The following is a 12821-nucleotide window of genomic DNA, read 5'->3' as shown; positions in this document are numbered from 1 at the left end:
TTTACATAATACAATTTGATTCTTTGCTAGCCTGAAATTATGTTTCAAAGAAACCGATATCTTAGGCAGATGGCTCTATGGCTTTTTCCAGTTCCAGTAAGATTAACGTGTTTATAGATGGGTATGATTCAGCACACTTCCTGCTTCACCTCTCAAGAGGCTGCCTTAGACATCTCAGTGGAGTGCAGGTTTAATCAAAGCTTCGGAAATTTGTATTAATGATCTAAAATCTTTATTTAGACTAGTTTCCTGAGCTGTAGTGTGCCACTTGAATGCCGGTGAAGTTAGACCAAGCAATTTATTACTTTCAAATTCTGTAGTTAATTTTTTTGTAGAGAAATAACAGATTTGTATACATTTTTAGCATTTTATCATTTATAAAGCCTTAAAAATTGTTTTAATCATAACAGGCATAAACTCTGACATGATACATTGTCCTGCTACTTTTCTCAAAGGCTGTATTTTTTCTAGGCATTTGTGTCTGAGAAAAAGTAATTCTTCCCTTGGCCCTGCTCTTCCTTTTTCTTTAAACTGTTTAAGATGTTGCTGGTTGAGGAGGATTGAAAGAAGGCTCTCCCTGCCCCCAAATCAGTAGTCCCTTGTGATACCCTGATTTTTTTCTTTCGTAATCTCTCTAACAGTTTAGGAAATATGAACGTGATTGTATACAAATGCATAGAAATAACCAAAAATGTAACTTGAGTTACTGTAAAAACATGACTAGCAGCAGTATAGACGGGAGAGTGACAGTAATCACAGCAACAAAAATTAGCAAGGAGTGATAGTTTTGGTCCTGGGTTGCACATTCAACTTGCATTGTGAAAATAAAGAACTTCCTATCTACCTTGACATATATATATGTGTGTGTGTATAGAGAGAGACTGACATTGGTCAGGTATTTCTAGTCTGGAAACTTAAAACACAATCTGTATTGGTTCTTAAAAGGCTTTACTGACTTTTGTCACTCACTTTTTCCACAAACCAGTCCAAGAAGTCCTTGTACTTACTTGGGGCAGCCTTGGTAGGGTTGTAAGGCTGGGCTGTCCTTCTTGCAGTGGATGGGCATGGAGGCAGTTGTTTTTACCCTGTGAAGAGAATCGGTGGCCCTTGGCAGGCCAGTGGGACAGACACTTATGAAAGGTATGGTGCACTGCCGTATTTCTAGTCTGGAAACTTAAAACACAATCTGTATTGGTTCTTAAAAGGCTTTACTGACTTTTGTCACTCACTTTTTCCACAAACCAGTCCAAGAAGTCCTTGTACTTACTTGGGGCAGCCTTGGTAGGGTTGTAAGGCTGGGCTGTCCTTCTTGCAGTGGATGGGCATGGAGGCAGTTGTTTTTACCCTGTGAAGAGAATCGGTGGCCCTTGGCAGGCCAGTGGGACAGACACTTATGAAAGAAAGGTATGGTGCACTGCCATATGACAATTTCTCTTGTGTGTTTTTGGACCAAGAAGGAAAGATCCTTCCCCCTCTCCTCTGTACTGGTGAGGCCACAACTGGAATCCTGTGTCCAGTTCTGGGCTCCCCAGTTCAAGAGGGACAGGGAACTGCTGGAGAGAGTCCAGCGTAGGGCAACAGAGATGCTGGAGGGATTGGAGCATCTCCCTGGTGAGGAAAGGCTGAGAGAGCTGGGGCTCTTGAGCCTGGAGAAGAGAAGGCTGAGGGAGACCTTCTGAATGCTGACAAGGGTCTAAAGGGTGGGTTGAAGGAGGATGGAGCTGGACTCTTTCCAGTGGTTCCCAGTGACAGGCCGAGGGGCAACGGGCACAAGCTGGACCATGGGAAGTTCCACTCCAATGTGAGGAAGAACTTGTTTGGGGTGAGGGTGGCAGAGCCCTGGCAGAGGCTGCCCAGGGAGGGGGTGGAGTCCCCTTCTCTGGAGATCTTCAAGCCCCACCTGGATGCTCCTGAGTGCTGTGCTCTGGGCAGCCCTGCTTTGGCCGGGGGGTTGGACTGGATGGTCTCTAGAGGTCCCTTCCGACTCTGACAATTCCATGATTCTCTCTTTTGTGTAAGGCTGTGGAAAAGAGAACGCATATTTTTTATCATCCTTACCAAGAGTTCCAAGGCAAATCACGTAGAATGTTACTTCATTTGCCTTCCTGAAATTTTATTGGGACTCCTGAAATGATGTCTAGTGTAATAGATCGACAAGTGGCTGGCAGATACACGTGCTCGTGTTCCTTCTCTCATATGTTTTTGTCTGTGTAACGTAGTGGCCATGTTTGCACGTGTGTCTATGTGAGATCCTCCCCCCCCCCGCCAACTTCCAGTCTGGTTTCCCTATAAACAGAGGTCTAATGTAATGCACTGTAATTCATGGTAACTGGGATGTTCCCTGAACTTCGTCAGAAATTCACCATTATCTGAATTTAACATCAGTGCATTCTGGTCCATCTTTTGAACAGCTCAGTTAAATGTTCATAATTGAGCTATGGACAATGCATTCTTATTAGTCTTACAATAACCAAAAGTGTATTTAATTTGTGGTTGTGGATTAGTTTCATGTTTTCCTACTACTTGTGTAAATAATGTCCAAATGAAAAAAAATCAAAACCAACCAAAACCAACCACCTTCCCAACCCAAGTATTTTACCTTTAGTCCTTTTTTTTAATCTTAAGAATACTCAATCTGATTTTTGTTTTACAGATTTTCCTCTCTGCTTCTGTTTTTACTTTTATGCCTCCTGTGTCAGGAATTTAATTTCAATCCTGATCTCAAATGCACACACTTGGCTTTCTTTTATTTTTTAAACAGAAAGATTTGAAACAAGACTTTCTGTTTAAAAGTTCTTCACTTCTGGCTCCACTGTCATTGTGTGAACAGAAGGATGGTGAGTGCTCACTCTGTGTGCAGTGCACAGTGCGTCCTGATTGCAGGACTCCTTATTGTTCATAGTTAAAGAGTAAAGCACATAAAGGAGCACCTCTTGACTTCCACTCTAACAATGAATTTTGACTTGTAGTCCCAGGCAAGGGGACTTGAAAAAAAACCCCTCTAAAATCAACTGAATTTAATGTAAGTGCACCCTAGTCCATCTTGTTAGATTGCTAGTTCCATAAATTGGGAAGGTGAAACCAGGAAAGAGACTGATAGCAGAAGTGAGTAAGTGGTGGGCTGAACTCTTCAGAGTGGGGCTGAGGTACTTTCAGTGACTATTTTTATTGTTTTTTTCTCATTTGAAGAGAGGTTTCCAAGGTTGCTGCGTTCCTGCTAATGTCTGATCTTTATTGCTGCTTCAGTTACTGCACTGAAGTTGATGGGAAGGTTGGCCCAGTATGTTTACAGTGCTACTTGGTCAATTTGGAAAGGGAAACACCTATCTCTTGGATGTTACCATTTCTCAAACTTGTCAGTGTTTTCTCTTTTTGAGAGTGGTAATTCTTTCCTCTATCTGATTTGCATCAGCTTGCTATTGAGGGAATTCAGCATGTGTATTCAAAAGGGTGGAAAGAATTCCTCTTTGAATGTTTATAACAATACAAAATTAGAGCAGAAGCCAGATTTGCAAGATGTCAGAATATGTATTAACTTTTCAGAGAGATGGCTGCTACTTCGATAGTGACAGTTTAAACATAGTGCTTCTCTTGAACTTTCTAACCTTGTTCCATACTTACACTCTGTTGCACTTCAAGCACTGCAGATCATGTATCAAACTTCCTCAGAAAAATAAAGGCGGTTTTGGAGGAAGAGACTCAAACAGAATACCCCAAACTTTTCACCTGAATGCCCAGGGTTTGTCAATCATTACAATTTTATTTTAAAGTGATTTTTGAAGTAAAGCTGTTTTATATTTAAAATAATTGAACAACCTGGAGAAGATTTGCTTTACTGAGATCAGCAGAACACTGGCAACTTTTACACCTTAGTTAACACGGCACTGTTGAAAGTAGAGATTAAAACTGTCGTGACCAGCAGTGGACCAAATGGTGGTGACTTTGCTTCTCATATGGGTTCATGTGAGTTTGTTTCTGCGTTGTGCTGGTCCTTGTGGTTTGTTTGGGTTTTTTTTGGTGGTGGGTTTTTTAATTTTTTTTTTTTTTAATTTCAGTATGGGTTCTTCTTAACTCTCTGAGATTTTGGGCAGAGGGAATCAAGGATTTAAATGAAAACTTGTGTCATGTTGTTTCCAGGAGATGACTGTGTGAATGAATCTCTGTGGTTGGCACATTTTTATGGGAATATATAAATCCGAACACATTCAATAAAGCTGAAGACTTCAAATAATTTTTTTCTTCACAGGCCATGTTAGCATGTTATATCACCATGCGTGCAACTCTTTCAGTGCTGCCTGGCATTGGGCTAGAATAAAAATCATAGAATCATAGAATGGTTTTGGGTTGGAAGGGACCATAAAGGTCATTGAGTTCCAACCCCCTGCCCTGGGCAGGGACACCTCCCACCAGACCAGGTTGCTCCAAGCCCCATCCAGCCTGGCCTTGAACCCCTCCAGGGATGGGGCAGCCACAGCTTCTCTGGGCAACCTGTTCCAGTGTCTCACCACCCTCATAGTAAAAAAATTCTTCCTGAGACCTAATCTGAATCTTTTTTGCTTCCAATTTAAAACTGTTTCCCCTTGTCCTATCATTACCCTTCCTGGCAAAGAGTCCCTCCCCAGCTCTTCTATAGGCACCCTTCAGATATTGAAAGGCCACTATAAGGTCTCCCCAGAGCCTTCTCTTCTCCAGGCTGAACAATCCCAGAACAATCCCAAAAAATGTTTGCAGTTGAAGTCCGAGAGATTACTGTGTAAGTTTTGTAACTGGCATTTGCAGCTCAAAGGAGTCTTCAGATTTTTCCTTATTGTATCCAGGAGCAGTATTTTGCAGATCCTCCTGTCTTCAAAATATTTTGCCCTCCGTTAGATAAAATATCACTGTAATGAACTGTGTAATGAATAAACCTTCAGATTCAGTGAGAATTGTAAGCTGTTGACTTGATGATTTGAAATTGCTTTTTATGGGCATAAACCTTACTTTGTTTAAGGAGCAGAAGTGCTGTGCCAGAGCGTTGTGTTTGGCAGTTAATTTGCTGGGGCTTTCCAAAAATGAAAAAGTAGTCTCCCCAGAGCCAGTTTTTAGATAAGATGTTTTTAGATAAGAAATCTCATTTGTTGAGAGTTCACTGACCTCTCAGTGTTGACTGTTTATGTGTATGAATCAAGGGGAAGGCCAATAAGGCAGACATCATGGTGGTAATTTATTACAGACAACCCAACCAGGATGTAGAGGTTGATGAAGTATTCTATAAGCCCATTGCTCACCCTTGTTCTCGTGGGGGACTTCAGCTTCCCAGGTGTCTGCTGGCAATATAACACAGCAGAGAGGGAACAGTCCCAGAGGTTCCAGGAGCGTGTGAAGGACAACTTCCTAACTCAGCTGGTGAGGGACCCAACCAGGGAAAGCGCCCTACTGGTCCTGCTGCTTGTTAACAGGGAAGGTCTTGTGGGGGATGCAAAGGTTGGAGGTCGTCTTGGTCAGAGTGATCATGAAATGATAGAGCTCTCAATTCTTGGAGAAGCAAGGCAGGGAGCCAGCAGAACTGCTACCTTGGACTTCCGAAGGGCAGACTTTGGCCTGTTTAGGAGCATTGTTGAGAGTGTCCCCTGGGAGACAGTTCTTAGGGAAAATCAGGTAGGGCATAGGTGCCTGGGAAGGCTGGTCACACTTCAAGGAGGAACTCTAAAAAGGTTCCATAAAATGAGCCGATGGGGAAGATGACCAGCCTGGCTAAATAGAGAGCTTTGGCTGGACCTCAGGAACAAAAGGAAATCTGGAAAAGGGGGTTGGCAACTTATGAGCAATACCCTCAATTCTTGGAGAAGCAAGGCAGGGAGCCAGCAGAACTGCTACCTTGGACTTCCGAAGGGCAGACTTTGGCCTGTTTAGGAGCATTGTTGAGAGTGTCCCCTGGGAGACAGTTCTTAGGGAAAATCAGGTAGGGCATAGGTGCCTGGGAAGGCTGGTCACACTTCAAGGAGGAACTCTTAAAAAGGTTCCATAAAATGAGCCGACGGGGAAGATGACCAGCCTGGCTAAATAGAGAGCTTTGGCTGGACCTCAGGAACAAAATGAGTTTGTGCTCTTTGGAAAAGGAGGTTGACAACTTATGGGGAACACCAAGATGTAGTGAAGGTGTGCAGGGGGAAAATTAGATGGGCCTAAGCTCAAGCAGAAGTCAACTTGGCCACTACGGTTAAAGATAACAAGAAGAGGTTCTTTCAGTATATCAATAGAAAAAGGAAGACCAGGGAAAATGTAGGCCCACTGATGAATGAGATGGGCGCCCTAGTGATGGAAGACACAGAGAAGGCAGAGTTACTGAATGGCTTCTTTGCTTTGGTTTTCACTGCTAAAGCTGTCCCTCATGAACCCCAGACCCTGGAGAGAAGGGGGAAGGTCTGGAGAGAGGAAGATTTTCCCTCTGTAGAGGAGGACTGGGTTAGAGACCATTTGGCCAAACTGGATATCCATAAGTCCATGGGCCCTGACAGGATGTACCCACGAGTGCTGAGAGAGCTGGCAGATGTTATTGCTGCACCACTCTCCGTCGTCTTTGAAAGGTCATGGAGAACAGGAGAGGTGCCTGAGGACTGGAGGAAGGCCAATATCACTTCAAAAGAGCACGAAGAAGGAGGACCCAGGGAACTACAGGCTGGTTAGTCTCATCTCCGTCCCTGGAAGGTAATGGAACAACTTGTTCTGGGTGTCGTCTCCAACCACATTGAAGAACAGAAAGTTATTGGAAGGGCTTGCCCTGCCCTTGGGTCCCACCAACCCCCTGCAGCGCTCCAGGCTGGGGGCAGAGTGGCTGGGGCTGCCTGGCAGAAAAGGACCTGGGGGTGTTGGTGGACACCGGCTGAACAGGAGCCAGCAGTGTGCCCAGGTGGCCAAGAAGGCCACCAGCATCCTGGCCTGTGTCAGGAACAGTGTGGAGAGTAGGGCCTGAGAGGTGAGTGTCCCCTCTCCTGGGCACTGGTGAGGCCCCACCTCCAGGGCTGTGTCCAGTTTTGGGCCCCTCACCACAAAAAAGACATTGAGGTGCTGGAGCGGGTCCAGAGAAGGGCAACGGAGCTGGTGAGGGGTCTGGAGCACAAGTCTTGTGAGGAGAGGCTGAGGGAGCTGGGGTTATTCAGCCTGGAGAAGAGGAGGCTGAGGGGAGACCTTATTGCTCTCTCCAACTCCCTGAAAGGAGGGTGTAGCCAGGGGGGTCGGTCTCTTCTCCTAAGTCAGAGGTGATGGGACAAGAGGAAATGGCCTCAAGTTACACCAGAGGAGGTTCAGATTGGATATCAGGAACAACTTTTACATGGAAAGGGATATTAAGCCCCTTGGAATGGGCTGCCCAGGGAGGTGGTGGATTTGTCGTCCCTGGAAGTATTTAAAAGTTGGGTAGAGATAGTGCTACTGGTTAACTGGTTTTAGTCAGGTTGATGTTTGAACTAGATGATCTTTAAGGTCCCTTCCAACCTAGACAGTTTTGTGATTCGGTGGGCATCTATGTGTCCCACATGTTACAGGCACACTGGGAGCAGTGAAACCTGTGGCTTTCGGTGACATCTGCAGTAAGTTTGCAGCTCCTGTCTCCTCCTAAAACTTCTGATGCCCTCGACAGCGTGGTGCCATTTGTGACCAAAGGAACCGTAATGCCTCTAGTTTTTATCACCATTGCTCAGATGTTGGAAGCAGACTGAAACCCTGAGAAGTCACACCAACATGTATGTTGAAGGTACAAAACTCTGAGGTACAACAGGCCTGTGCACAGCTTGTTTCTGCTCAAGAAAATCCAATCCATGCTGGTAGTTTCTCCTTTGGGAGAGGACAATGTCCATGGAGCTGTGGCCCCGTTGCTTGCTAGGGTCCTTCCTGTCGGGCAGTGTTGCAAGGTTTGTTTGGCTTTGCAAATGAAGTGTGTTTTCTCATAGGGATTATATCAAAATAAATAGGCTTGGAATCCTGAAAGGATAACGTAGTTCCCTTGGGAACGGGTACCTAATTAAGCTTGGAGAGGTCAGATCTGATACAAAGAAAGTGGAAGTGAAGTCTCTCAAAGACGTATGCAGTTGCCAAAATAAGAATTTTTTTTACAGAAGCAGCAAAATGAAACATTTTGAATTGAGAGACTGTGATTTTGCACCCATTTAGCTTAAAATAATTTCAAACTACTTAATAAACCTGAGGTTAAACAGATTAACCCAGGAGGGACAGTAGCTACTGCTCCATTTACAGTTCAGACTGGCAAACTAAACCACGGTGCAGAGGGCCAGTGCAAAGTCCAGTAAAAATCTAGTTTTAGGATCTTGGCTTCCACTGGCTGGTTTAACCCGTTAGCTGTACCCAGCTTCTGACTGAGTTTTTTTGTCCTTTGCTTCTGAACTTTTTTTGAGCAAATCCAGTGATCTGATAAAGGACCCAATCTCTGGTTAGTGGTTTAAGTTGTCGGGAGAAACTTATCCATTTTTGCTTCTAGGAATATTCTGTTTCATTGGTGTTTTGAAGAGGTTCTTCTGTTTTATCCTGTTTCCAGATGACCGATGTACCACACGTCTTGCTCTGTGTGTGTTCTTCGGAGAGTTGGAGAACAACTTTCACAGTGTAGGTCAGGACTGTGACTTTGCAAGATTAAATATCACAGCGTGGAAGAAAGCCACATTTTGAGGTGGCAAAGATACGTGAACAGTACATTTCTGTATCTCGGGATAACTGCATTCCTAGTTACTTGTGAAAGGTGGTTACTTGTCTACTCCCAAGCAGACAGAAGGGAGTTGTGCATGAGTTAGGATTGTAGGAACATGGCTTAGATGTTGGAGTACTCAATTACTTGTGTGTTTTTTCTGAGGAACTGGAGAGTTTCTCAAACTCCAGCTGATTCTCTTTACACCTCAATGAGGTTGGGTACATGTAGTGTTAGCATTATTTCAGCAAATAAAAAAATACGGAAGCTGAGGAATTAATAAAATGGTGCTAAAATATCGCTGTTGGAATTCTGTTTTGAATTCAGAGAGCTCCTGGCTGTGTGTGTTCTGTCCTTCCCTGTAGCAACTTTATCACAGAGGTAGGTGAGAGAAAAAAAGTAACGTGTTAGGAAGCTTTTCTGATGTTACTTGGCTTTTGCTTGCGGTGTGATAGCATTATATGGGAGTAAATATTTGTATTTTATTGACACTCATGAGCCAAGCCCATTAACAGTTTCTCAAGTGTAGTTGTCTTTGCAATGCAGTTTTTTTGTTTGTTTCTTCCAAACTTAACTTCAAAACTGCCTTACACTAATCAAGTGGGAGGGTTGTTTCTGTAGGGCAAAAAAAATTTTTCTGCGGGGAGAGTGGAAATGGTGTATAGGTGCTCCAAATCTCAGTGCTGATTTTACTCTATCTATTCTCTTCTTTTTGGGAATGCAGTTATGTCTTGTTTATTAAAATCTTGTAGTGACTGCAGAGTGCTTGCTCAGTTTCCAAAAATGTTTAATTTCAAGAGGTATGTCCAGAGCAAAAGTCTCAGTTAGATACTAATATCACAAAACTGGAGATGTCCTATTTCAAATAAAAATAAAAGTTGTGTATTACTCTTGTAGCTTTCTAATCTGAAGTTAATATCCCAGTAACATCCCTTTGTATTCTAGAATTTGGATTTACATTTTTATTTTTTTTCATGTTACAAGCTGTATCTTTGAGAGCACAGAGTTATTTGAAGATACACTGCACTCAGCGTCCTTTAGTCTGTTTTGTCTGTCTGAAAATAAGCAGAGAATTTTTTTGTTTTCAAGACTTAACTCCAAAGCTGTAGATTTAAATAAATAGATAAGTTTCTATGGGCTTAACCGTTTGGGCTCCTGATGTTTATTTGTGCAACAGTCACCAGGTCTCCTAACATCACTGTAACTTTACAGTGGCTTTACAGTGGCACGGTAACTTTACAGAGGATATCAGTGACTTCATTTGGCTGCTCTTTTCACCCTTTCTCATAAATATTGTAACACGATTAGTAGTGAACTAGAACGAATGGATTTTTTAGCAGGTCACATGTGTTTGATGAACAATCCTCCACCTACGCGTCCTGTGTGTTACACATAAGCTCTTGCAGGCATGCCAGCATTTCTTACTTGACAAAACTGTAGCTTGGAAGAAAGTGATTCATTATAGCCAAATGGTTAAATTGCTTTTGCAAAAGCAATATGATAGTGTTTGACATTTGGACTTTGAAATGTACCTTTGGTAATATCAGGGCTATTCTTCGAAGATGGTTCTTCCTCTGAAAGATCACCTACTTCTTGCAAAAAGAAAATAGAAAGGAAGATAAAAATGAAAGATGCATCTGGGAATGAAAAAAAAAAGCATTGAAATATAAATTCCAGATATTCTAGCAGATGACCTGTTCAGCAACGGTGGGGGGCACTGTTCTGTCTCTGTTACAAGAAGTGGGGACAGATTTTATTTCCTTAGTGCCAGATATCCTGCCATTTGTTGACATTTTTTCCTGTTTGAGTTAACATTTATCTCATGTGGGTTGGTTACTCATTAACTGATGTGACTGGCAACATACAGTCGTATGAAGGAAAATTACCTGCAGATTCACTGGAGTCAGAATTCTTCATCAGAGTCATTATTTTAAATCTTTCTCAAACTAAGGCTCTATTCAGGAAGTATCACACCAGGAGAGTGTTTCCATATTACCTGTGTATGCAAGAACAGGTAGTTCTTCTTTCAAATATTTGCTTGGTTATTTGTGGGTAGGCTAATGTGTCTATATGCATGTGTGTATATGCGCGGGGCGTGGAAGACATAACTATTTTTGTAAATCAGAAAAGGCATTCCTGTATTCTGGTATTATTTGTTAATATGTGAATGTGCAGAAATACAGAAGCTAAATGCACCTTGATTGTGTGGAACTGTGAAATGTTGCACTGATGCATATCCAGTGTATTTCTTGTAAGAATAAAGATACTATTAAAAGCTGACAAAGCAGGTGATTGCAAATGTCTTTTTTAAGATTAGATGTAGCTTCAGTTGGGGGATCAGAAAAGTATTTCTGAAATGCTTTGTTTTGTGCAGTTGGTACACAGTGTGTGTAACTTTTTAAGCCAACGAATGAGACGTACTCCATTTTCTATCTCTGCATTGATTGAAGTCCCGAGATCTTGCTTTCCAGCTCTATACTTTTTCTCTAAATAATTTTTTTTAGTATGTCTCGGACCTTTGCAAACCAGGAAAAAGAGTTGGAGCCACTCATGTATCCTTAGCTTAGGTTGTCTGGAGCTCGTGATAGCCTTTCTGTTACCTGTGAACATGTCAGTTCTTTTGCTTTTAACCTGTGTCTGGATTAACAGCAGAAGAATTTGCTGCAACTGCTCATGAGAACTGAAGTTCAGATACTTAGATATCTTGGCTGTTTTGCTTCACGTGGGAAAAAATATATTATATGTGTATATGGAATCAGAAGAAAAAATAGGTGGTGCACCTTGGTGATTCAATTAATTGAATTTTTTAGCTGGAAAACAGAATCACAGAACGATACGGGGTTGGAAGGGACCTCTGGAGATCATCTAGTCCAACCCCCTGCCAGGGCAGCAGCGGTGTATCCAAGTCTTTGGCTGTGTGATGCATTTTGAGTGCTCTGCAGTTCAGTGCCAGTTCAGCGTCGTGGTGAGCGGCAGCGTGCAACCCCCTGCCAGGGCAGCAGCGGTGTATCCAAGTCTTTGGCTGTGTGATGCATTTTGAGTGCTCTGCAGTTCAGTGCCAGTTCAGCGTCGTGGTGAGCGGCAGCGTGCGAGGGCACAGGGATTGCTGTGTGCACCAAAAGGGGATTACCTGACTCTGGCAGCCCTGGAACAGCACCAGCTCCTGTGAAAAGACGGTGCAGAAGACACACAAGCAGGGGAAGATGGAGCCGATCTGTAAAGTCAGGTTGCCGTTGTGGGCAGAGTGAAGCTCAGAGAAGAAAAAAATCAAGCGTTACCTGTAATGTTAGCTCTTGTCCTCTTACAGCCCTGAGTGCCAGTTGCCTGAATAAGGTGCCACATAGGACAGAAAAGGTCCGTAATTCTCTGCTGGGAAGTTCTTTTCCAGTGGATGTCCCCGGTGCACTTGTGTCAGAATAAAGGGGATTTATCTTTTTCTTAGGAGTTATTTGTAATTATTGAGAAGGTTACAGCAGAGTCGTGTTTCGGTTAGCCAAGGGGAAAGGAGATGCAGGATCCCTTGAGGGTTTTTAAGAGCAGAGGGAGGGGAGAGAGGATCCTTGGGTGCATGGTGTGTGGTGCAGGGTGCACATGGCTTTGTTTCTTCCTCCTACGGACGGCTCTGCCTGGTGGTTTCCCACTTTGGCTTGGAGGAGGATTGGTGGTTGTAATTGCAGGTGACATAAGAAGTTTTATATGCTTTCTCAGGCAAGAGGTCACAGAGGCAGATGTTGTCTTTGCTTTCGGCACCAGAAGTGCTATCGTGACAGCTTAATTAACATCTTCCACACGTTTAGTATGGGTGTTCAGTTGGATAGACTAGTGAATCATGAGTGTCAGTTGTGAAATGAGCTGCAGAAATGCAGCTTGCTGAGACTTTGGACTTGTAAACCCACTGAGGAGTCAGAGGGTGCAGTGGACAAACCTCAATGGTTCGTATCTCTCCTGTTTTCTTTAGGGATGGTGTGGAGGTTGTGAGGAGGCTAGGAGTCGAAAAATCGATGTGATACTTTTTTTTTTTTTAAGTACTTTGTGATTTAAGAATCAGAGATATGTCTTTTTCACAGGCTGCTGTGGAGGGAAATGCCATCCCTTCCATGCCAGCAGTTAAAAGCTGAGCCTGAGAGTTAAGACCAGAGTGAGC

At 43.2% G+C, this 12821-nt stretch overlaps 1 protein-coding gene across 5 annotated transcripts in view; it reads left to right on the top strand.

Moving 5' to 3' along the window:
* Positions 1-12821, top strand: part of TNS3 (tensin 3) — a 251867-nt gene that overhangs the window by 86161 nt on the left and 152885 nt on the right. The window contains exon 1 of one of the 5 annotated variants that reach the window (XM_014965351.1): positions 10617-10691. The exons of the other annotated variants lie outside the window; for them this stretch is intronic. Coding sequence (XP_014820837.1) covers positions 10680-10691 — 12 coding nt within the window. The 5' untranslated portion in view covers positions 10617-10679. Of the gene's footprint in view, positions 1-10616; positions 10692-12821 lie in introns of those variants that run through there. 5 annotated transcript variants of the gene reach the window in all.

Source organism: Calidris pugnax, unplaced genomic scaffold, assembly GCF_001431845.1.
Source record: "Calidris pugnax isolate Ruff unplaced genomic scaffold, ASM143184v1 scaffold41, whole genome shotgun sequence".
In the NCBI taxonomy this organism is placed as follows: Eukaryota; Metazoa; Chordata; class Aves; order Charadriiformes; family Scolopacidae; genus Calidris; species Calidris pugnax.
Note: the sequence above shows the minus strand (reverse complement) of the source record. Positions and strands in the feature narration are given on the sequence as shown.